At 40.3% G+C, this 22,685-nt stretch overlaps 1 protein-coding gene across 5 annotated transcripts in view; it reads right to left on the minus strand.

Annotated features, from left to right (window-relative positions):
• HYDIN (HYDIN axonemal central pair apparatus protein) overlaps positions 1-22,685 on the minus strand; it is a 451,163-nt gene that overhangs the window by 126,614 nt on the left and 301,864 nt on the right. For 4 of the 5 annotated variants that reach the window (XM_056824703.1, XM_056824709.1, XM_056824699.1 and 1 more), the window contains exons 34-42: positions 22,483-22,674; positions 20,825-20,974; positions 18,651-18,890; positions 16,892-17,057; positions 14,349-14,525; positions 9,960-10,142; positions 8,213-8,398; positions 6,286-6,518; positions 4,335-4,469 (exon numbers count right to left, since the gene is read on the minus strand). In XM_056824703.1, the coding sequence (XP_056680681.1) occupies positions 4,335-4,469; positions 6,286-6,518; positions 8,213-8,398; positions 9,960-10,142; positions 14,349-14,525; positions 16,892-17,057; positions 18,651-18,890; positions 20,825-20,974; positions 22,483-22,674 (1,662 nt within the window). Of the gene's footprint in view, positions 1-4,334; positions 4,470-6,285; positions 6,519-8,212; positions 8,399-9,959; positions 10,143-14,348; positions 14,526-16,891; positions 17,058-18,650; positions 18,891-20,824; positions 20,975-22,482; positions 22,675-22,685 lie in introns of those variants that run through there. The other variant, XR_008917906.1, reaches the window with a different exon arrangement.

The following is a 22,685-nucleotide window of genomic DNA, read 5'->3' on the forward strand; positions in this document are numbered from 1 at the left end:
TAGAAATTGGGAAAATAAGTCAAGCCAAATGACTCCACAAAAATATAACTTAAGTGGTGCTCATCCAAAAAATACTCAGGGTGCTAATTCCCCTCAGGGGGGTGCTCCTCAGTGGGGTGGCCAAGGAACTTCCCAAGTACTATGAAGGTGATACCTCTTAGATCCTATTGTTTTTGTAGATATTAACCCTTTTCAGTTTTGTCTCCCCTCCAAATAGTAGCAAGAAGGAGGAAGATAAAAGAAGAAGTGGATTTTTGAATACAATACACCTGTGATTTTGAAATATACACATTTTAACATTTTTGTTTTTCTTTCCTATTGATGGATCTGTACTCTTTTGTGGCACTTTACTTGTGCCATATAGTATTTAATTTCTCTCTCTCATTTTTTGCATTTGAAGCACATATCACTTCTATTGAGACTGATTGACTGTATCCTATCATATGCATTGGAGATAATAATCCATAGACAAGTGGATACTGTTTTTGGGAACATATTGAATTCTGGATTCCCCCCTTATTTTTATTACTGCTTTTTGTTTATTTTGATTAGAATATTTGATTTTTTCCTTTTTTCATTTCTTGTACTTAAGGTACATACAATTAATTTTTTTATTCAGCAGTAATATAAGTTTAACATATGTGTGTGTGTATGTGTGTGTGGGTGCTATAATATTAATGCATATCCAAAAAGCTTTAAACAGTGGGAACCTGCCATTTATTGATAAAATGTTATGGGACTGTGATTAATGTTTGTGTCTGATTCTAGAAAATGGAATCAAAAAGGATCACAGACTTAACCTGAATAGTGCCAAAAAGAGCACACAGGTCAAAAAGAAAGAAACCAATGCAGGCAGGATTGATGCACTTCTAAGCCATTGCAAAAGGACTTGAACCTAGTGTGAGACTTGAGGTTGTGATGCTTGACATATGTTAAGTCATAGGACTTCCTTGTATCCACAGTCTTTGTGAAATACTCACAGACAAGTACCAAAGTTTGGCTATCATCCTGGCTCCCCATATCCCTGAGAATGACAAAAAAATCAGAACAGGGAATGACACTTCCCTATCACATACAAAATTCTAGTATTTTTTCTCTCTTATAGTATGACAACTTCCTGTTTGTCTTGGCTACCAATGGATAAGTGAAATATTACTGCATTCTGTCCTACAGACTTGTGGGATAGAAATTACTTTAAATTGGACCCTAATACAAGAGCCTATTAGAAATTTATTGGACCCTAATACAAGGGCCTATTATGAATTTATTTTTGTTTACTCAACATTTTATATACATAGATTTTTATATTTTGATTCTGATTTTGAATTTTTTTCTTTCTCCCAAAAGTTTAACTTTTTTTCCTTCCTTTTGTTCTTTCTTTCTTTCTTCTTCCATTTTTTCCTTTATGTTTTTGGTTTTTCTTCTTTTCTTTTGATAATTGACTCATAGACCCCCATAACTCAACCATGCATCCTGAGCTTAAGTGGATGTTTCTTAACACCCACTTTGGGAGGGGGGGATTGTATTTTAATAAAGATCCAAGATTTAAAAATTTTTGTTTGAGAAAGATCTTCAAGGAAAGAAGCTGGCTAACTCCCAAAATCCAGAGAATGAACTATTGCAGAAAGATACCTGAAAAACCTACACTACATCAAGAAGATCCAGAATGAATTTTGGGTGTGGTTGTTTGAACTGGAGGTTGATTGAACACTGAATGTATACTCTTATGCCAAAAGGCGATTGCCCCCAATTGGTTTTTGTCAATGTGCTAAGCAAAACATTGGTTTTACTTTCTCTCTTCTATTCTCCTCTTCTCTCTAATTATTGTAGTTTCCTCTTAGAAGGTGAAATTTTATATGCACCTGAAGTTAGAAAATTTAGAGGTGCAGGATGATTATGTTTAGTGATCAATTGGGGAGACTAGTCCCCCAATCATCATCAGGGGGGATTGAGAATTTTAGATTTTCTCCATTTTACTTAGTCTTAGAAATTCTAGCAACAAGGAATGTATATACTCCACTTAAGGATTAACTGTGAGGAGGATGGCCTATGACTACATGTGCTAGCACGTGACAAATCAGAAACAACTGACAGATCCCCTGGGCTGTCCTAAGTCAAGCTTAAGCTACCATTGGTACATGTGAGATGCAGGAAGTGATGTAAAGAATGGTCTATATATTTCACATGACTTCCTCTCTCTGGCCTCTTTCGAGGAGATGTTGCTCTCTCTCTCTCTCTCATGGCTCATGGCAGCATGCTTGGTGTCTTGGCGGTTTGGCATTTGCAGCTTGCTGGTGAGGTGACTGGGAGAAGCTCTGTAGCATGGGTTAGGTGAGGCGTCTTCCCTGAGCCACCTTGGTTGAGGTGACTGATTCCTCTTTTCATCCTTTCTTTGACCTCCAAACTCCTATCTGACTTGCCATAGCAGTCCAATTTCCCTTTTCTCTCTTTCTTCTTCTTAATTTCTTCCCTCTATTGTAATTAAACCACCATAAAAATATCAAACTGACTTGAGTATTTTATTGGGATTGAATCAATCCCTGGCAACCACTAATATACTATATTCAGTCAATAACCTGTAATTTTTACCCTTAACTAAGGTGTGAAAGGGCCTCAACTTGCTCTGATGGAGAGAACAATAATACCATTGAAATTGCAGGCTTTTGAACTTGTGGAAATCTTTGGTGTCTAACTAAAGTCCTACAAATGAAATCAGCATTTCTGCCTGAGATGGTTGTACAGTAAATGACATCAATTGTGGAGAAACAGTTTTTAGTGTAAATTACTGGTACATGTTGAGAGAGCAAATGGTATAGTGTTGGAACTACTCATCTTCCTGAGTTCAAATCCAGCTTTAGACACTGGATTGGCTTGCCATTTCCTTTTATGAATCATTTTACAGATGAGGAAACTGAGGAAGACAGGGTTAAGTGACTTGCCCAGGGTCACACAGCTAGTAAGAGAGGTTGTGCCATGAACCCAAAGTACAGGAAATGGAGAAAAGGTGAAATGGTTCTTTGTAGTCTTCCCTTTAAACTTTAGCATGGTGGAATGGAAAGGAACCTGAAATCTGAGAGGCTGGGCTGAGTCTGGGCTCTGCCCTTTGCTAAATGTGTAAACTTGGGCAAATCACTGGGCCTCTCTAAAATTCAGATAATACTATTTGTGCTGTCTTCCTAAAAGGGTTATTGGGAAGAGAGCCATTTATAACATCTTAAATGATAGCTTAATAGGGGTTATTAAATGTATAACCCATTGGAATTGCTTGTCAGCTCTGGGAGGGAGGAGGGAAGAAGGTAGGGAGAGAACATGAATCATGAAACCATGGAAAATATTCAAAAATAAAGTTATATTCAAAAAGAAAGGGAATCAGAGGTGTAAGTGTTAACACCATTATTGACACAGCTAATGTCACAAGATAACAAGTTAGACAAAAATGAACTCAGACCTAGAAAGCTTTAGAGCCATCTAATTATGTACCAGGAAGATAATTTGAGCATGCTAAGTATCTTTGTTTCCTATTAAATAAGCATTTCATAACTTGAAAAAATAGGAGTTATTGTTACTGGGGAAGCCTAAAAAGCTCAGGGCCTGGAGGGGATGCCAGAGAGCCAAGACCTGGTCTCTTGGGGTTATGGGGTACAGAAGGTTGCTGTTCTCCCCTCTGTACCATAGTGTTCAAAGGACTCAGGTGCTATGAATTTCCAATTCTGGTTGGAAAATGGTGACTAGACTAATGTGGGAGGAAAGAAAGGAAGAAAGGAAGGAAAGAAAGGGGGAAGCATGGGGGAAGGGAAGGAGAAAAGGAAAGAGGGAGGTTGGAAGAGAGAAAGACAGCAAGAATGAAGGAATTAAGAAAGGAAAGAGGGAGAAAAGGGAGGAAAGGAGGAAGAAAGAAAGGAAGAAAGAAAAAAGGACAAAGGACAGAGGGAGAAAGAGAGGAAAAGGAGAGAGAAGAGTGAGAGAGGGAAGGCAGAAGGTGGAAGGAAGGAAGGAAGGAAGGGAGAGAGGAAGAGATGGAGAGAAGGAAAGGAGGGAGACAAGTATTTATTTATTAAGTACCTACCATGTGCCAGGCACTGTGTTAAGGACTTTACAAATATTATCTCATGTTATCCTCACAACAAGTCTAGGAGCAAAATGCTATTATTACCTGATGAAGAAACTGAGGCAAACAGGGTTAAGTGACTTGCCCAGGGTCACACAGCTAGTAAATGTCTGAGGCCAGATTTGAACCCAGGTTTCCTGGTTCTAGGGAGTCTAGGGAACAGGGAAAAATTGTGTTTTTGCTCTGCCCAAGAGTAGACTTTCTTCCTGTTGAGAGCTGCATATACCTGTAACCTCTCTTCTATGATTTGCACAAATAAGTCCTCAGGAAGCACACAACTGAAGAATCCCATATCTCCTTCACTGGTGCTGCCCATGATCCGGAGCTGAATAGGTGTATAGGTGAGGGGGCTGGAAGGAACCTAGGAAAGGGAAAAACAGTGAGGTCAATCACTAGGCTACCCAGAGAGCCCATGAGGTTTGCTCATCTGGTATCCTTGAGAATTGGGTCAGTTATAGCATGGAAGGAGCTAGGATTTCTAATGGATGCCAATCAAACAATGAGCCTTGGTGTGCTTAGATATTATTTCTGATCCACTGTGCTTTTGTTTTCTCTATTTAGGGACTACATCATGATGTTTCCTGACCTACAGAAGCATCCATTATATAATTAATTTAGACAAAAAGGAGCGTTTAGTTCCAACTGGTAATGTAGGATGGTTGTGGCCAACTCAAAAGCAAAGACTAGAATGTGAAAATACCTTGGGGTTCATTCTTTAAAAAATGGGCTATTTCTCATCAAAACAAGTAACTGCCCATTTCTACCTAGGACACAACATGGTATCTTTGGAATTGGAACAAAAGTCCCTGGTATTCAGAATGACACCTGGCAATCATTTTTATATACAGTAACTGTTTGCTTGCCTGTAAGACGCTTAAAGGAAAGGACGTCTTCTTTACATTTTCTTTCTTCTAGAATGCTCTGAACATATTAGATAGGCATTTAATAAATGTTCATTGAGTGAATGAATAGGTGAATGAAAGCCTTAAGTTTCATCTTTAAAGAAGTTGTGCTGGGGGCAGCTGGGTAGCTCAGTGGATTGAGAACCAGCCCTAGAAACAGGAAGTCCTAGGTTCAAATCTGGCCTCAGACACTTCCCAGTTGTGTGACCCTGGGCAAGTCACTTGACCCCCATTGCCTAGCCCTTAACACTCTCCTGCCTTGGAGCCAATACACAGTATTGACTCCAAGACGGAAGGTAAGGGTTTAAAAAAAAAAAAAGAAGTTGTGCTTTTATCACATAAGCACTTGTGGAAAACAAATTATCGAAAATGATGCTGCCTGGGTTGAATGGCAGGCTACTGTGGCTGAGAATGGCAACTTTTCTCTGTGATGTTCTCTCTTGGTTTTCTGAATTGAGCTCAAGGGTACATTGTATTAGTCTTTCTTTGTATCTTCAGAACTGATATAGTGCCTGACACTTGTTGCTTGTTGATGTCTGACTTCCGAACCCAGGCTGACTACCAGACCATCAGAAAGCTCCCTGGTCACAGTGGTCACAGGCTGGATCTGTGGTACTCGATTCATAATATTATGGAGTTACTGAAATGCACTTCTGTGTTGTTCTCCCTCCCTCACTGGGGCCGTGCTCTAGGGCTGATGAAAGGGACAACAGGGCAGTTGCTTTCACCTCATATTCAGAATCACCCAGCAGTACCCAGGAATCACACTCCAAATGCACAGAAGGCAACCCATGAGCCCTCAAGTCACTTGAGGAAAGGAAGGATTTGGCAGCAGGGAGGGGCCATGATGGTCATCTTCTGATGGACATGGGGGGTAGAACTTGTCATCAGTCATGTCCAACTCTTTTTGACCCTATTTGGTGTTTTCTTGGCAAAAATACAGGAGTGATTTGCCATTTTCTTCTCCAGCTCATTTTACAGATGAGGAGAACTAGGCAATCAGAGTGAAGTGACTTAGCCAAGTGCACAGAAAGGAAGCATTAGAGCCTAGATATAAACTCATGAAGATGAGTCTTCCTGACGCCAGACCCTGCATCCTATCCCCTGAACCACTTTGCTGCCCCTGGGGTAGAACAGACTCAACTCAACTCAATAGATTTTATTCAGAATAAAATAGACCCAGACCACTGTGGTATGGAAAAAGTGACAATTATTGGCCGGAGAGAGGATTATTAAAACTGAGCTTTTTTTGGAAGGAAGGGACCTAATGTTTACCTGTGATCCAGATGTTTCTGACTGGTGCATCTGATGATGTTGTTTTTGGGACCCAGAACCATGGCTGTCTGACTTGGTCTTATTGGTTTGACCACTTCCCCGATTGCCTTTGGTGAAATTTCGGGTTTCAGGGGAGACCAGAGTTGCTTCTGAGGTGTGCTTGGCCAAATTTTCATTGCTTATTCTTGACAGTCCAATAGATGTCTGTGCTAAAGAGCTCTCTGTATTCATGCCTACAAAGAAATGGACAATGTAGGGCAAGAGACACCTTCATGAAGTCATGGAATATTAGCAGAGGAGCCTCACAGGCCTCTAGAATGAAGAAGATGAAGGAGGAGGAGGAAGAGGAAGAGGAGGAGGAGGAGCAGCAGCAGCAGCAGCAGCAATGCAAGACCTATCTGCACTCATAACTTTGGAAAGTAGTTAGGAAAATATAAATGAATGGCCCAAGATGAAGGCATGTGTTGAAACCTAGGCCAGAATCCAAGTGTCCAACCTTCTTGCTCTGTCCAGGGAACTGAAAGAACTTTCTATAGCTTATCCCTAAACTTTTAAGCTTTAATAATACCAAAAGTATAAATGTAATAAAGTTTTAAAAATATTTTGAAAGATAAATCATCCAAATTCTTTTATACTCATTTAGTTTTTTAAACTCTTTCTTTCTGTCTTAGAATAAATACTGTTTATTGATTCCAAGGCAGAAAAACAGTAAGGGCTAGGAAGTGTCTGAGGTCAGGTTTGAACCCAAGACCTCTCTCCTTAGTTCTGACTCTTAATCCACTGGGCCACCTTACCTGCCCCTTAGTTTTGTGAATTTTGAATAATACATTTTAAATTTGAACAGGAGAGAGCACCCTGACATTTTGTATTACACATGGAATGGTTTCTGGTTGATGTTTTCTCAGAGCAGTGGACCAGGGTGAATCCACAGCAATGATCCTCTTGTTCAGCCACTTTGATCATCTGATCTTTCACCAGTAGACTTTTTCTTGTGGGGTTCCATAAAAGCTGTTACGTAGGCACCCAAATCTCATTCTTTGGATGTTCTTAAGGCTAGGATTACAAACGCAATCCTTTTAGTAACTGAGTAGCTGCAGAAAGCTTTTTTTTTTAAAAACCAATTTAAAAAACTGACTGGAGTGATGAATGGCCAGAAGATGGTGGTTACGCTGGGCTTTAATGAAAAAGATGTCAGCATTTAAAAAGTTAAAAAAAGGGCTTTTCAGATGTTGTTTTCTGTACATTTGTAGGATTTAGACTGCTGAAATTATTAAAAATTCAAGCCACCCTAAGACTTTTGGGTCACTTTGCACAAGGTACACTACAGTTGATAGCACAATGATTTCCAAAGACTCAATTGTATTACAACCCCCTTTATTGAGTCATGGATCTTAGAGAAAGCTTTTGGTAGTAAAACTCATCTGGAGATGACAATAGCTAAGCCACAGAACTTTGTTCCTTTTGGGGAATGAACTGCTCTTTAGGTTTTAGGAAGAAAGTACAAAGTTAAAAAGGATCCCAGTAGACCTCAGGACCTACATTCATGCTAGTGAAGGAGAGGGGGAACATGTTGCTATAATGCTAATTATTTGATGGCATCTTTGCACCTTCCCTTGTTCTTTGGATCTTGAGAATGCCCAGACATTTTGTTTGGTGGTTTCTGAAAGGAAATCTGAGGAGGGACTGGGAGAAAAGGAAGAATTCCTTTTGGGAATTTTATTGGGATAATTTTATCCTGATATGTTCCCCTTCCTGACATTTGAACAAAATTATCCCCTGAATCCTGGGAATTTTTGCAGGCAACTAGGGAGATAGCAATGTGGTGTCACTATCCTTACCAATGGTTGAATGGGGAAGAAGAAACGGGACTTTGATCCATGGAATCTTGGTGACTCCTCAACAGAACTCAGGGAGAAAAAACACTTACCAGCCTCCTTTACTGACTCTTCCCCATCTCGGATGCTCTGCTCCATGGTTGCCCTCATGCAAAGCTCTCGGGCCCGGATTCCAGGGACACTGTTTGAATCAGACAGAGCATCTAGCACTATGGAATCGAGTGTTAGGCATACAGCCCCATAATATTTGGCAAGGCTATTGGCAACGGCGGTCTTTCCTAGAGAAAGGGCAGAGGTTTTAGAGTTGGAAACGATGAACTTGAAATTATGAATCCCTCATTTTATAGATGGAGAGAATGAGGCTGAGAGCAAGAAAGTGATTTGCTTAAGATCATGAGGCAGTAAATAGCTGATCTTGGATTTGACTGAGGTTATCTGGTACCAAATCCAGAGCTCTTCCCACCACCATGCCAAGAGGAAGGGCTTTTATATCTATTACTCCCTCAGTCTACCATTCTGAGAAGGGCCTTCTAGAATAAGGGATTCTCTTAGAAAGGTTCTTTTCTTCTTCCTGCAGTCATTTTCTCTCTTCCTCTTCCTCCCCCACTCTAAACTAGATGTTTTTTTTTTAATATTCAAGGAAGCAGGATGATGGTGTCCAAGGAACACTGGCCCAGGAGGCTGGAGATAAAGCCTCCTTCTGATGAACTATCTGTGTTACCTCGATCAATGGGCTTAACTTCTTGTGTGGATTAGTTTCTTCACCTGTTAACTATCGCAAAGCTCTTAGCACAGTGTCAATCACATAGTCAGTGCTACATAAATGTTAGCTATGATGATGATGAGGATGAGGATGAAGTGGGGCTGCCCTAATATCTTCTCTGCCTACTCTTGAGGGTTGTTGTAAGGACCAAATGAGAAGTTCCTCAAGGGGCTTGGTTAAGTATAGAGTCCCCAAGTACATCTGATGATTATTTAGAAGTTTTCTGGTAGTGTAGCTGATGGTAGGTGCTACTTATGTTCTTTGAGGAGAAAATGACCACGTAGTCATGAGATGGAGCTGGTTTTCTGCCATGATAGGACTTTATATTTGGGCAGGAGCACAGTTATGTAACTGGTTTCTTTAGAGAGAGTTTAAAAACAATCTATGATTTAACTAACGTTTTCCATAGATCTTTAGACTTTCATTAGTTTCATAATTTATATCGCTCTTTAAGGTCCCAAAGTATTTGGCTGACATCATTTCAATAGAATGCCTACCACAACCACAATGTAAGGAGGGAAGTCCAAGTGTAATTTTGCATAAGTGGAAAGAGTCTCAGAGTGATTTATCCAAGTTTCCCACAGCTAGTTTAGAGGTCAGAACCTTGAATTCAGGTCTTCTGACTGGAAATCCAGTGATCTCCCCCCTATTCCAATCTGCCTTTGATATAAAACAAAGGAGGACTGTGAGTCCAGGCAAAGTTAAGGAATAAGCCACCTGTGCACAGTTCCAATATATATTTTCAATTTTTAAGTCAAACTCTTTCTTGAACCCAGTTTGATTTTGTTTCCAGCTCTGGACCTTTAGACATCCTGATCAGTCCAGACAGCCTGCCAGGGCCATCCCAGAGAAGACATAAATATACCTTCTAATGACATTGTGGCAAGGGTACCTCCCACAGGGGGCTCAGGTTCTGGACTTCCTTGTCACTATGCCAAGGTATTCTGATCACTGTCCTTATGGCTAAAGTTCCTAGCTCAGGAACCAAAGAGATTTACTTGACCAACCAGCACCAACCAGCTTTAAATGGAGTCACTGTTCTTGGTCCTTTCTCATGGAGTTGATTGTCTTTGTACCTGACACTGGAGCTCCGTGTACCATGATGGCAATGCCTCTTTGGTGCTTGTTGGCTGTGTGGCTTTCAGGAGAAGTAGAAATACCCAGGTGCCGAGCTATGGATCTGCTCACTGGGTTATGATCGATTTCTCCAACTTCCTCCACAGAACGGCTGTCACTGGCACTTTGTGTTTTTTCACCCACTGTAAAAAAAAAGTCCACAAATATACATCATGTACAATTTGTGTTTTCCGTTAGGAGCTTCTTTAGGGACTAAACTAAGGCATGGAGGAATGTGAATGATAGAAGGATGTCCTTTGTTTCTATCTCTGGCTCATTTTAGTCAAGAGCTACCTGCACAATCATGCCACTGACAGGCACATAGGAAGTATGGATGTGAGCAAGTTACTTATTTCCTGGGCCCTGAGATTACCCTCTAAGACTACCGCTTTCTAACAGTTAGAGAGTGTTTCCATACCCGGGATTCCTCACTCAGATGGCATCCCTGGCTTATGGGTAATGGATAGGTGGTTGGGGAAAAGACTGGGCTGTGCAGAGGTGACTGGGGAAATGCAGAAATGATGACTTGGTGTGGCATCTTTGAAGAAATGAGGGTTATGGCTTAGGGATGGAATAAAATTAATTCAAATTTTTCACTTTTTTCAAGCTTTCAACATTCCCTAAAATGCAAACAATCTCAAAGGGCTTATTTAATGTCATCTTTCATTCTATGGGGCAGCAGTGAATGAATTAGTTTTTCTATTTTGACATTCTATCTAGGCAGTTCCTAACTTAAATCTCCCTTTCTCTCCAACTCTAGTTCATGCTTCTCCTTCTGGTCCAGGACCAATTTTGGACAAAGTATGTGGCACTAGCTGGACAGTGGAAGGGAAAAGGGTGAAGTAGACACTCAAGGCTACTCCCTCTCTCCTCTTCCTGCTTCTCTAACCTATATGCTGCTCTCATCAATACCATCTTTCCTCTACTTGTGCTTTCCCATATTTAATACTTCATCTCTCTATCCCTTTTGGCCATGTTAACCTGTATGTCTCTTTGGCCCCACACACTCAGCTCCAGCTCCCAGTTTGAGAATCCCAAAGTGAACCCATCCGCTTCCTTTCTAAGCCTTACCTTTGATTTCTCTTCTCTATTTCTTTTTTTAAAAACCTTTACCTTCCACCTTAGAATTAATACTATATATTGATTCCAAGGCAGAAGAGTGGTAAGGGCTAGGCAATGGGGGTGAAGTGACTTGCCCAGGGTCACACAGCTAGAAAGTGTCTGAGGCCAGATTTGAACCTAGGATCTCCCATCTCTAGGCTTGGCTCTCAATCCACTGAACTACCCAGCTGCCCCCTCTCTTCTCTATTTCTAATAAACACAATACGACCCTCCAAGTGATAATAGCGTCGGTGCCTTCTCTCTCATCTCCCACATCCAATTAGTTTTTAAGTTTGGGTGGTTCTCCTTTCACAATAGCTTTCATTCATTTCTTCATCATCTTACATCAGACTCTCATCACCTAAACAAGATACCTACTTTGTCTCCGTATTTCCAGTTTCTCTTTCCTTGGCTCCATTTTTTCCAAATCTGTCAGAGGTTGATAACTTTGAGCCCATTTAAGGTAAAGATCTGGGTGCCCTTGTCAAGAGGTTGATATCTCAGAGTCTGTCTGAGAATGGGCCCAAGTGTCCTCTCCTTCCCCTTCTTTGGGTGTCTCATAGTAATACATGTTTTTGTTGGCAAAGACATGTTGTTGCTGACCATTCCATGAACCCAGATGGTGCTTGGACTCATTATCTTACCCCAGGTGTCTATCTATATTCCTGGAACCATTATCTTACCCTAATTCCTGGTATTCTTATCCTACACCAGGTGTTGTATCTACCATTCTTGTTACACTGTCCCAAGGACTTTTCTCAGAGGATTGCTTTCATTTTTCTGTGACTTGTACCTTTAAAAGATGTACCTAGATTGCAATAAACTTGTACTCATTCTGCCATCAGCAGGTGAGATCCTTCTGACTCCACTGTTATCTTTTGATTCTTATCTTCTCCCCTCACCCTTACCTTCAGGGAAGGCCCTTTAACCTTTGTTTTCCTCTTATTATTTTCCCTTTCCCTTACCTCGGGAACTCTGGTCCCAGTTATGTCCCCTCTGTGGGGCCTTTACACATATTAGCCAAATAATATTTCTGAATCATAAGGTCTGTGCCACTGTCCCATTAAAATATCTTCAGTGATTCCCTATCACCTAAAGGAAGGATAATACATAAACTCCCCAGACTGACATTTCAGATCCTCCATAATCTGGCTCCTTCCTGCCTTTCTAGCCTTCTTTTTCTTCAAGAGTCTTACAGGTCTTCCATGATGTGTCTTCCCTGACCTTACCTTCCTCTTCCCATCTTCTCCCCCTCACCTCCTCACTTCAATTTTTCCTAGAGTACATTGTTTTGATCCCTACTTTACCCCATCACATTATTCTTTTTGTAATACTTAGATGTGTCATATCTCCTTCATTTCCTCAAGGGCAGGAAATCTGTTGTTTTACATCTCTTTATTTGCATGGAGTTTAGCCTGGGGCTTTGTAATTGTGTACAAATTTTTTCTTGAGTTAAATAGAATGAAATGGAATCTTACTTTGGTCTTTTGAATATTCAGATATATTACTTGCTTACAGGATGTGCTTTGTTCTTTCCTTATATAATGCAATTCAATATAACAATTGAGTTCAAATAAAAATATACCAAAAGGCCTACATTTTAAGAGAGAGTAAAGGTAGGAAGGCAGAGGAGTCAGTCAGGCCAAGAGAATGAAGAGGACAGAAGGGATGGACTGAACATTCAGAATGGGATATGGCCAAGGTGGTAATTGGTTTTGCCAGGAAGTGTTTGTTGTGAAGATTTTGCTTTTTTGTTTATTGTTCAGTTGGATAGATCAGTTGATATGAGGGAGAATAAATGCTTGTAACAAATAAACATATTTTAAACCTAAACCAAAATTCAATTGGAGACAACAATTGAATTCCAATGAAAACATGACAAGAGCTTTCATTTTGAGAGAGAAGGCAGAAAGGTATTAGAAGGTACAAATTTGACCCCTACTCCATTCTGTTTAAGGATTTCAGAGGCTAGATAATTCAATCCTCTTATGAAATGCTATGTCTAAAGTCCTACTAGTAAGTACTAAGTGACAGAGGTGGGATCTGAACCCAGGACTCCGATTCCAAAACTCCGACGTGATAGAAGAAAAAATAGGAATTCTGACCTGAAGAAGTGACAGTGGAAAAGGATGCAGGTCAGTCAATCCCAAGAGCACAAAGAAGGAAAGAAAGGGGTTGGTGGCAAGGAGACGTAGAATGTCAAACTTTCTTGGAGGGTTTACACTGGAAGTTCTTTCAATGCTAACTTCCACTTCTTTATCCTGTCCCTGCTGGAGCCTCTGTCCTAGTCTATATGAATCAACAACAATCAACAGTGTGGTTTTTCTCTCATTTACTGCATGGTATATGAGATAGTATGGAAGGTCTGCATTCAAAAAGGACATATATATTTCTGGATCTTAAGTCAGAATTATTGACATATTTTCCCTAAGGAAACAATATTCTATGTGGTGGTTGATTCTATCATTTATTTTTTTTTAATATATTTTATTTGATCATTTCCAAGCATTATTCGTTAAAGACATAGATCATTTTCTTTTCCTCCCCCCCACCCCCCATAGCCGACGCGTAAGTCCACTGGGCATTAGATGTTTTCTTGATTTGAACCCATTGCTTTGTTGATAGTATTCTATCATTTATTAACACTATATTTCATATATAGAAATAGACTTTCATGGGATAGCTCAGGGCTTTAGGCAGAGTCCCTCAAAAATGTGGACTGAATAGCTGAAATTATGCCATTAGAGATACATTTAGTTGGCTATGACTTTATTAAAAAATACAAATCTTCTGGGAGGAAGTTTCAATGTTCAATTCATGGTAATCATTTTCTTTTTCTCCTCTCTCCCTCATTCTCTCTTTTTCTCTCTCTTATTATTATTGATAAGGCAATGGAAGGAAGCAAGAGAGTGCTATGTGCCTAAGTCTAGGAAAGAAAAAAACCACTAGAAATGGGCTTGCCCTGTTCTATTGTCATACCTAAAGTTGCTCCTAGCTGGACTGAATTGGCCTTGATGGACTGGGGCAGAGGTGTCAAACATACCATGGCCATGACACTCCCAAGTGTGCCTGAGCCATATTAAAATGTAAGTGGGAAATATTTTTTTAAAAGAAGGAAAAACACAATAGATCACAGACAGTATTATTTTAAAAAACTAAGTCAATATATGGCCCACAGGGTTCCTTGTATGTGGTTGAATGACCATCATTTCTATTTGAGTTTTACACCAGTGGGTTAGAACACTTACCATGGGAGAAAAATCTGTCCAAGTTATCCTCTTCCTCTTCTTCTTCTTGGTAATGTCGAATGTCAAGTCCATGTCGTTCTTCCATATTGGAGGAAGCAGAGACTCCTTGGCTAAGAGATATTCGCTTTGTACTTGACCAGGTTCCTTGCTCTGTGCTATGGGATCCTTCCTCTTCAGCTGTGGAAAGCCAAGATAGTTCAAAGAAAAGAGTGTGGAAGAAGAGAATAAGGGTGGAAATAGAAGAGTAAGATAGGTAGGGGGAAAAGGTAGAGGGAGAAGAGAAAGAGAAAAGAGAATGAGAGAGGAGAGAAAGAGAAGAGGGGGAAAGAGAAAGAGAAAGGAATTAGAGGGAGAGAGAGAATGAGGGGGAGAGAAAGAGGGTGGAAGGGGAGGAAAAAAGTTAAGAGAAAAAAGAGAGAATGAGGGGGAGAGGAGAGAAATAAAATAGGGGATAGAGGAGAGAGAGAGAGAGAGAGAGAGAGAGAAAGAGAGAGAGAGAGAGAGAGAGAGAGAGAGAGAGAGAGAGAGAGAGAGAGAGAGAAAGAGAGAGAGAGAGAGATAAGATGGGAGCTAGTGAGACTGTTCACAAAAATACAGAAAGCAAAGTAAATGAAATAATTCCAAATGCTTTTTTTCTGCTAAATGTTCACATTGGAATAATCTAGACTTAGGATCATTGCATCTCCTGGATTATTTTAGGTGACTTTTTGGCTTTCCTACCAGCTTTGACACAAACTCTACTCTCTATAGCTGCTATATTAGGTTCTGAAAATATTCTATAAATGATGGGATCTTAAATTTAGAGCTGGATGGGACCGTAGGGTCCATTTATTCCAATTCTGTTATTTTACAGATAAGGAGACTGAGGCCTGAGATGGTGAAATTATTTGCAAAAGTAGTAAATGTCAGAAGTGGGATTTGAACCCACACCCTGACTTCATAGCCAGGCATGCTCTCTGTGCTACTATCCTGCCTTCAGCCCAACAGCTGGTAGATAGGTGTCATAGTGAGTTTGGAGTCTGGAAGACCTGAGCTCAAATCCTGCCTCAGATACTTACTAGCTATATGACCCTGTGTAAGTCATATAACTCCTCTCTGCCTCACTTATCTTATCTATTAAACTGGGAAAATTATAGTCCCTACACTCATAGGATTGTTGTCAGGATCAAATGAAATAATCTGTGTAAAAGACTTTGTAAACCTTCAATCTCTATGTAAAATTCTGGGTATTATTACCAAGAAAATTGTGAGCAAGGTGCATAACATAATACAAAGCACGTAACATAATACAAAGCACGTAACATAATAGAGAGGCCACTTTCTTCTATTCCCTTAAGCCAATGATAAGTTTAGAAGATTAATTTGCTCTCACCCAGGAAGGCAAAGAATGATGGTGCTTGATGGTCTGAAATGAGGACAGGGAAGCTTCAGGAGGGGAATAGGAAGAAGTTAGGAGTGTAAGGAAGTATGGGTAACTGGGAATCAGCATGAGGCATGTAAAGGAGGAGTGTCTCATGGATGGTCTTCCACACTAAGGGGCCTGGGGCAGAACAACACCAGGGGTCCTGGGCCAAGAAAAGCAACTCAACCTAGGGAATACAGTTTCAGAGGACACAACAGGGCTTAGTTGCCTAAGAAGGATGGCAGGAATTTTCCCCATTTCCCTTCCTTGACTCCTCTTCCCCTTCATTGTTTCATCCCACCTCAAAAAAAAAAAAAGAAGGAATATTTGGGGATTGTCAGAATGGACTTCTGAAAGAGCTGGAAAGACCTTCATGGACTGATGCAGAGTGAAATAAGCAGAACCAGGAAAACCCTGTACACAGTAACAGCAATATTGTGGAATGATCAAATGTGATGGACTTAGCTATTATTGGCAATACAATAATCCAGGACAATTCTGAGGGATTTATGACTAATGCTGTCCACCTCCAAAGAAAGAATTGTTGGTGTCAGAATGTAGATGAAAGTATACAATTTTTCACTTGTTTATTTGAGTTTCTGTTTTGGGGTTTTGGTTTATTACTCACTTACAAAAATGAACAATATGGAAATATTTTGCATGATAATACATGCTTTACCCAGATCAAATCACCTGCCAGTATGGGAGGGGCAAGGAAAGGGAGGGAGATAAAGTTGATCATATAAGTTAGGAAAACTTGTATGGAAATTTGTTACTACATGTAATTGGTAAAAAAATAACAATTAAAAAAAATTAACAAAAACACAAAAGAAAATAAATAGGCTTCTGAGGAATAGCTGCCTCCCTTTGCCTTATTGAATGTAATTTTATGTGAGCTGTTTGTTAACATAACTAGGATGTTGAATTCTAAAAGTTCATTCAAAGGATGTTCAGCAGGAAATGAGGGCTTTCATATTGAGGGTTACCCATCAGTGCTATGATCAGACTACTCAGAAATTTAAGCCAGATACTTAGACATCAAGAGTATTTAGAATGAAGGGAAAGGGAATGTGAGAGCGGATAGATTCTGGCATCCATTCCACTATGCAATTTGTCCTTGCTTCCATGGTTGGGTTCTTACCATTATCCGGTATTTGGAATTCCCCAGCCTTGTTCTTTTGTTCTTCTCTAAAGCGTACTAGCTCCTTATAATATTCATGCACTTCAGGGGGCAGTTTTTCTCCTGGGGCACGAGGTGGTAGGAGAATAGTATTACAGGCATCATAACCTTTTAGGTTTCGAAGTATCTATACCAAGAGGGAAGAGAAATGCAAGTTTGGTTTCTTTAATTCCCCCCTCCCCCATTATATTTATTTAAATTTGAAGGCATTTAAATCAAGGTCGACTTTTCTTGAACATTCCTCCCCTCCATGGTCTTGGTCTCAAAATCTGGTGGGATCTTTCACTTATCCCAAGGACTATGGTTTTTTTCCTTCCTAAAGAGTTCAGCGTTTCAGAGACAGGGATAGGTTAGCATTCTCAAATCATGGAAAAAATCAGAAAGCAGAACTTTCGAGTAAAGTGGGGTTCTTTACTTGAATATTGAGTGTTTCATATTTCCCATGATTAATTAGTTAATACACATTATCTTCACTTTTTTAATATTTGGAGATACCAGGAGTTGATGAATAATCTTTAAATCTGTTAAATCATTAAGCTAGGAACTTGGAGAGCAAGTCTAGAACAATTCAGAGGTCTTGATTTGATGTCCTATTTGTGATCTTTTATGCCTTGTTCTTGTCTTGTAAAGATGGACATTATAATTCAGAACACACAAAACATCTTCTCTAGAAGAAAATGTAAAATGTGCTCCTTCAGACAGTTGTGGTCATGATTATTTGAAGCTAAATAAACCCCAGTGGCTTGGGTGTAATAACAATTTTTGACATACATTTTTCAAAATTATAAGATCCAAAAAGTTTCCCCCCTTCCCTGCCTCCACTAGGAGATGGTAAACAATTTTATCTGGGGTATATATACATTATTATACAAAACACACTTTCATATTGGTAATTGTTTTAAAGCAATCTTCATATAAAAGCAACTCCCCTAACAAAAACATAAAGTGAAAAATTATCTGCTTTGATCTGCATTCTGACTTCATTAGTTCTTTCTCTGAAGGTGGGTAGCATTCGTCATAAGCCCTTTGGAATTGACCTGTATCATTGTATTGCTGAGAGTAGCTAAGTCTTTCACGGTTGATCATCATACAATATTGCTGTTACTATATACAATGTTCTCCTGGTTCTGCTTATTCCACTCTGCATCAGTTCATGCAGGTCTTTCCAGCTTTTCCTGAAACCACACTGCTCCTCATTTTTCTTATCGCATGATAGTATTCCATCACCACCATACATCACAGTTTATTTAGCCATCCCCCAATCGATGGACATCCCCTCAATTTCCAATTCTTTGCCACCAGACCTGTACTTTGTGGCACGAGGTTTGGGAACTCTTCCCTTTAGAAGCTTGATAATATCACTGTGGTTGACTTAAAAGGGGAGCAGTTTTAGTTGAGTAAATCAGAGGTCAGGTGTGTCTGGGTTGCCTCCTGACATCAGGACAGAAAGGTCTGGTCCACACCAAGGTCTTAATTGTCCACCATGGGCCTTTTTTCAGGCTCCATCTTTCTTGACTTTGCCAGAACAAATTCCATGGCTAACCTCCTCCCACTTGCCCCCTTGATGCTTTCTCTTTCCTGGAATTTTCTGGTTTTCTATTCTTTTGCTTCTCCTATTTCTCTGATTTCTTTTTCATAGTTCCTTTTGCTGGTCTCTTTCACAAGGGATATTGTTTTAGCCACCAAAGGCATGCAGGAGATTGATTTGAGCTTTTCTTACCTTTTCTTCTAAAAGATATTCCTGATCAAATTCTAGGGAGTAAAACTCAATGGGAAAATCACAAGGATTCTTCACAATGACCTCTGCCTCATCACCAGGAGCATAAGGCAGCAAAGGCCCCAACTCTAGGACAGAGGGGCTAAAATCCAGGCGGGGCTCCAGACCATAGCCTTGCACAAACAAGCTCAGCTTCTGGGTACTGTGAGCGATATTCACCGTCAGGCACTGGCTGTAGAATTTCTGAGGAGGGGAAAGAACAAGAAAGAGAAAATCAAAAGGGGAAAGCCTTGAGATGACTTTCTATCTCCGGCCATGGGAAAAGCCCCAAATTGATGGATGCTTTTAACTGGTCTGCCATTGATAAGATAGAAAATGTTTCCAATTAAATTACCCTGGGAGAGTTCATACTGGGAGAGTAGACAAACAGCTAAAATGTCTAATTCGTCATGCTAACCTTCCCTCCTTCTCAATGCTCTAGCTACCATGAAGGGATCATAGTCACACAAAAGATCCAAAATTGGCTTTTAACTGGCCTTATCAACTGCAACAGCTCATGGTATGTCCTATAGAATGAGATTTCTTTTGAAAAATTTTGTTGATAATGCCACTTGCTTCCAAAGAAGGAAATGATGGAGTCTGGATCCAGACTAAAGCAAAAGGTTTTTTTTTTTTCCACTTTGTTAAATTTTTTTGTCTGTTTTCTTCCATAAAAGGATTACTATGTAAAAATGTTTTACATGATTGCACATGTAAAACCTCTGCTTCTAGGGGGTGGGAGGGGGAGGGAGGCAAAGAATTCAAGACTCAAAATTCTTTTAAAAATGTTGGAAACTATTTTTACATGTAACTGAAGAAAAATAAAGGAACAAAAACAAAATGCTGATAACCTTTCTTTTTATATCATCTACATTTAGAGATCTATCCTCCTCCATCTTTTCCCTACAAAGAGACTCATCCCTTATAACAAAGAATAACAAGGATGCGGACATGCACACACAGTTCAGCAAAATTAATCAGCACATGAGTTAAACCCAATACTACATGGCCACATTCCATACTCATAACGCTTCATTGTAGCAAAAAAGGGAGAGGAGTATAATCTTACCTCTTCAGAGCCATGCCTAGTAATAATAATTGGGGGCAGCTGGGTGGCTCAGTGGATTGAGAGCCAGGTCTAGAGATGGGAGGTCCTGGGTTTGAACCTGGTCCCAGACACTTCCCAGCTGTGTGACCCTGCGCAAGTCACTTAACCCTCATTGCTAGCCCTTACTGTTCTTTTGCCTTGGAACCAATATATAGTATTGATTCTAAGGTGGAAGATAAGGGTTTTTAGAAAATAAAAATAATTATACAGCATTCAGAATTTTTTCCTCTTTAGAATGTGTGCTGTTCTTTCCATTTCTGTTGTAGTTATTGTGTATATTAATTTTCTAGCTCTGCTTACTTCATTTTGTATCAGTTCATATCCATCTTTCCATGCAATGTAATGATACTCAATTATGTTCAAGGACTGAAATTTATTTAACTAATTCCTACTTGATGGACATCTGCTTTGTTTCCAGTAGTTGACTACTACAAAAGCGCAGCTATACATATGTTAGTGTACATGGGACCTTCCTATCTTTGGTCCTCTTAGGGTAGATGCCTGCAGCAGTATATAAAAAAGGGAATGTTGCATAATTTCAAACTACATTTACAGATTAGTTAATTCACAGCTCTCCCAATAGTGTATTATATTAGTGTGCTTTTCTTTCTACACTCCCTCCAACATCATCTCTTCAGCTCTTTTAATTCAATAGTCCCAGGAGCCACTTCAGCTCCTTTGTGTTTTAGCCAGCTCTCTAGAAAAGTCCTTAGGCATTAAATATTTTAACTGACTTCTCTTCTATAGGGCTCGAGACTATTTCAGTCCAGACCTTTATCTAAATTATAGTTTGATCTACAAGAACTGATGCAGAGTGAAATAAGCAGAACCAGGAGAACATTGTTCACAGAAACAGCAATATTGTGGAATGATCAACTGTGAAAGACTTGGCAACTCTCAGCAATGCGATCATCCAATGATCCAATGAGCCTAAAGCAATTATATTCTCTCAGGTCATAGGATCTCAAGTCTTATTGCTGAAGCATCTTAGAAAAACGACGTTCTCTAATAGGCACAACTAAAGCTTTACCTCTTCTGACGGCATGAACTTGACCTGCACATTTTTTCGGTCCCCACTATGCAGGATTCCAGACACAGGCAGGACATCAAAGGCTTGACGCTTTGGCTTTAATTCTGCCAGTAGTTTCCTCCTTAAGTACTTTGGCATGCGCTTGTCCAGCTGGTATTTGAAAAAAAATCAACCAGTGAGGTCCATTTTCATGGAGAATAGAACTGATCTTCCTTGTTTGATTGAGCCAAGATGGGGCTGTATTACCCAGTGATAAGGCATTCTCCAGAAGGGCAAATCAAACTAGAAAGCAGAGGACCTAGAAATTCTGGTTGGATAGAAACCACATTTCCTCATACAATGTGGGAAAAAAAAATCCATTTTCTGTGACTTAATGGCTCCACAATAGCCCCTTAAACAGAGTAAAATGTTTAAGGCACTGAATGTCAACCTGATGACCATCCTCCTCCTTTCTGGACCTTTCCCCTTCTTTGCCTTCTAGAGCCATGGGCATCATTCTGGTTCTCCTCATGCCTGTCTGACCTTTTTCAATCTCCTTCCCTGGTTCCTTCCATTTCTTAAAAGTGTATGTCCCTGAGGAAGCTAGATAGCATAGTGGATAGGGCAGCAGGTCTGGATACAAGGGATCCTGGCTTCAAATCTGGCCTCAGACCCTTCCTAGCTGTGTGACCCTGGGAAAGTCACTCACCCCCTATTACTTAGTCCTGACCACTCTTCTGCCTTAGAACCAATACAGAAGGTAAAGGTTAAAAAAAGTGTTTGTCCCTAAGGTTCCAGCCTTGGCCTTCTTTTCTCTTCTCTCTCTATTCTTGGGCAATCCTATTTCTTCCTAAACATCCCCTCTATGTCCTTTCCCAGATCTCTGGCTCAAGCTCCATCCTCCACTCTGAGCTCGAGTCCTGTATTCCCAGCTGCCTTCAGAGTATCTTCTCTTGGCTATCTTGCTGTCCCTCAAATCCAAGAGAACAAAAGCCTGTTCTGGCTTTTAAATCAGTGCCTCATTCTGACTTTTATTATTGACTTTTAACTCTACTGACATTCTGGATCACCCTGGGTCTGTGGTCTCTCGCTCTCTCCCGCCAGCCCTTTAATCCCTACCCATTCCACCTTGGCCCTCAGTCGGACATCAGTCCTATGATTTCTGTCCCTGTTGATGATTCTTCCATTGAAATACCTTCAATAGTGTCCCCCATACAGCTGCTGCACTGAATAAAGGTTTATTCAGATGCATTGAATCTTTATTTTTCACTTTCAGGCTCTTATTACATCCAAATGATCTTCTCATCATTTTCTTTTGTAATTGATTCTAGGCACTGTTGCCAAATTAATTTTCCAAAAGCATATCTCTGGTCATGCCACTATCCTATTAATTTTTTTTTCACTAACTCTGCACTGAATTAAACCCAGACCTTTGTGCCTGACGTTGCAAGTCCTCTACAGTATGGCTCCCAACCCTATCAGGAAGAATGTTAGTCTTGAGGTCAGGAGGTTCTGAGTTCAAATCCAGCCTTGGGCATTTACTGACTGTGCAACCCTGGGTAAGCCGTATCATCTCTTATCTTTCTCAGTTTCCTTATCTATAAAGGAGGATAATAAAAGCTACGGTGAAAGCTCAATAGATATGTACTGAGAGGACCCGAGCGTGCGGCTCTGGTTACCTTTGAGACCTGCCTCGGGTTGTGGATGCTCCACTCGCAGGAGACGGGCAGATCGTTGTAGAGCTGGATGGTTACCACCTGGCACTGCCCACACTGGATGGTGCCAAACTCCACTTTGTCGTGAGATAAGGAGAGAGACGGTGTGGTCACCTTGGCACGCAGACAGATGTGCAGCGTCGGCCCACCGGACACCTGCGGCGAGC

Source organism: Monodelphis domestica, chromosome 1 (assembly GCF_027887165.1).
Source record: "Monodelphis domestica isolate mMonDom1 chromosome 1, mMonDom1.pri, whole genome shotgun sequence".
NCBI lineage: Eukaryota > Metazoa > Chordata > Mammalia > Didelphimorphia > Didelphidae > Monodelphis > Monodelphis domestica.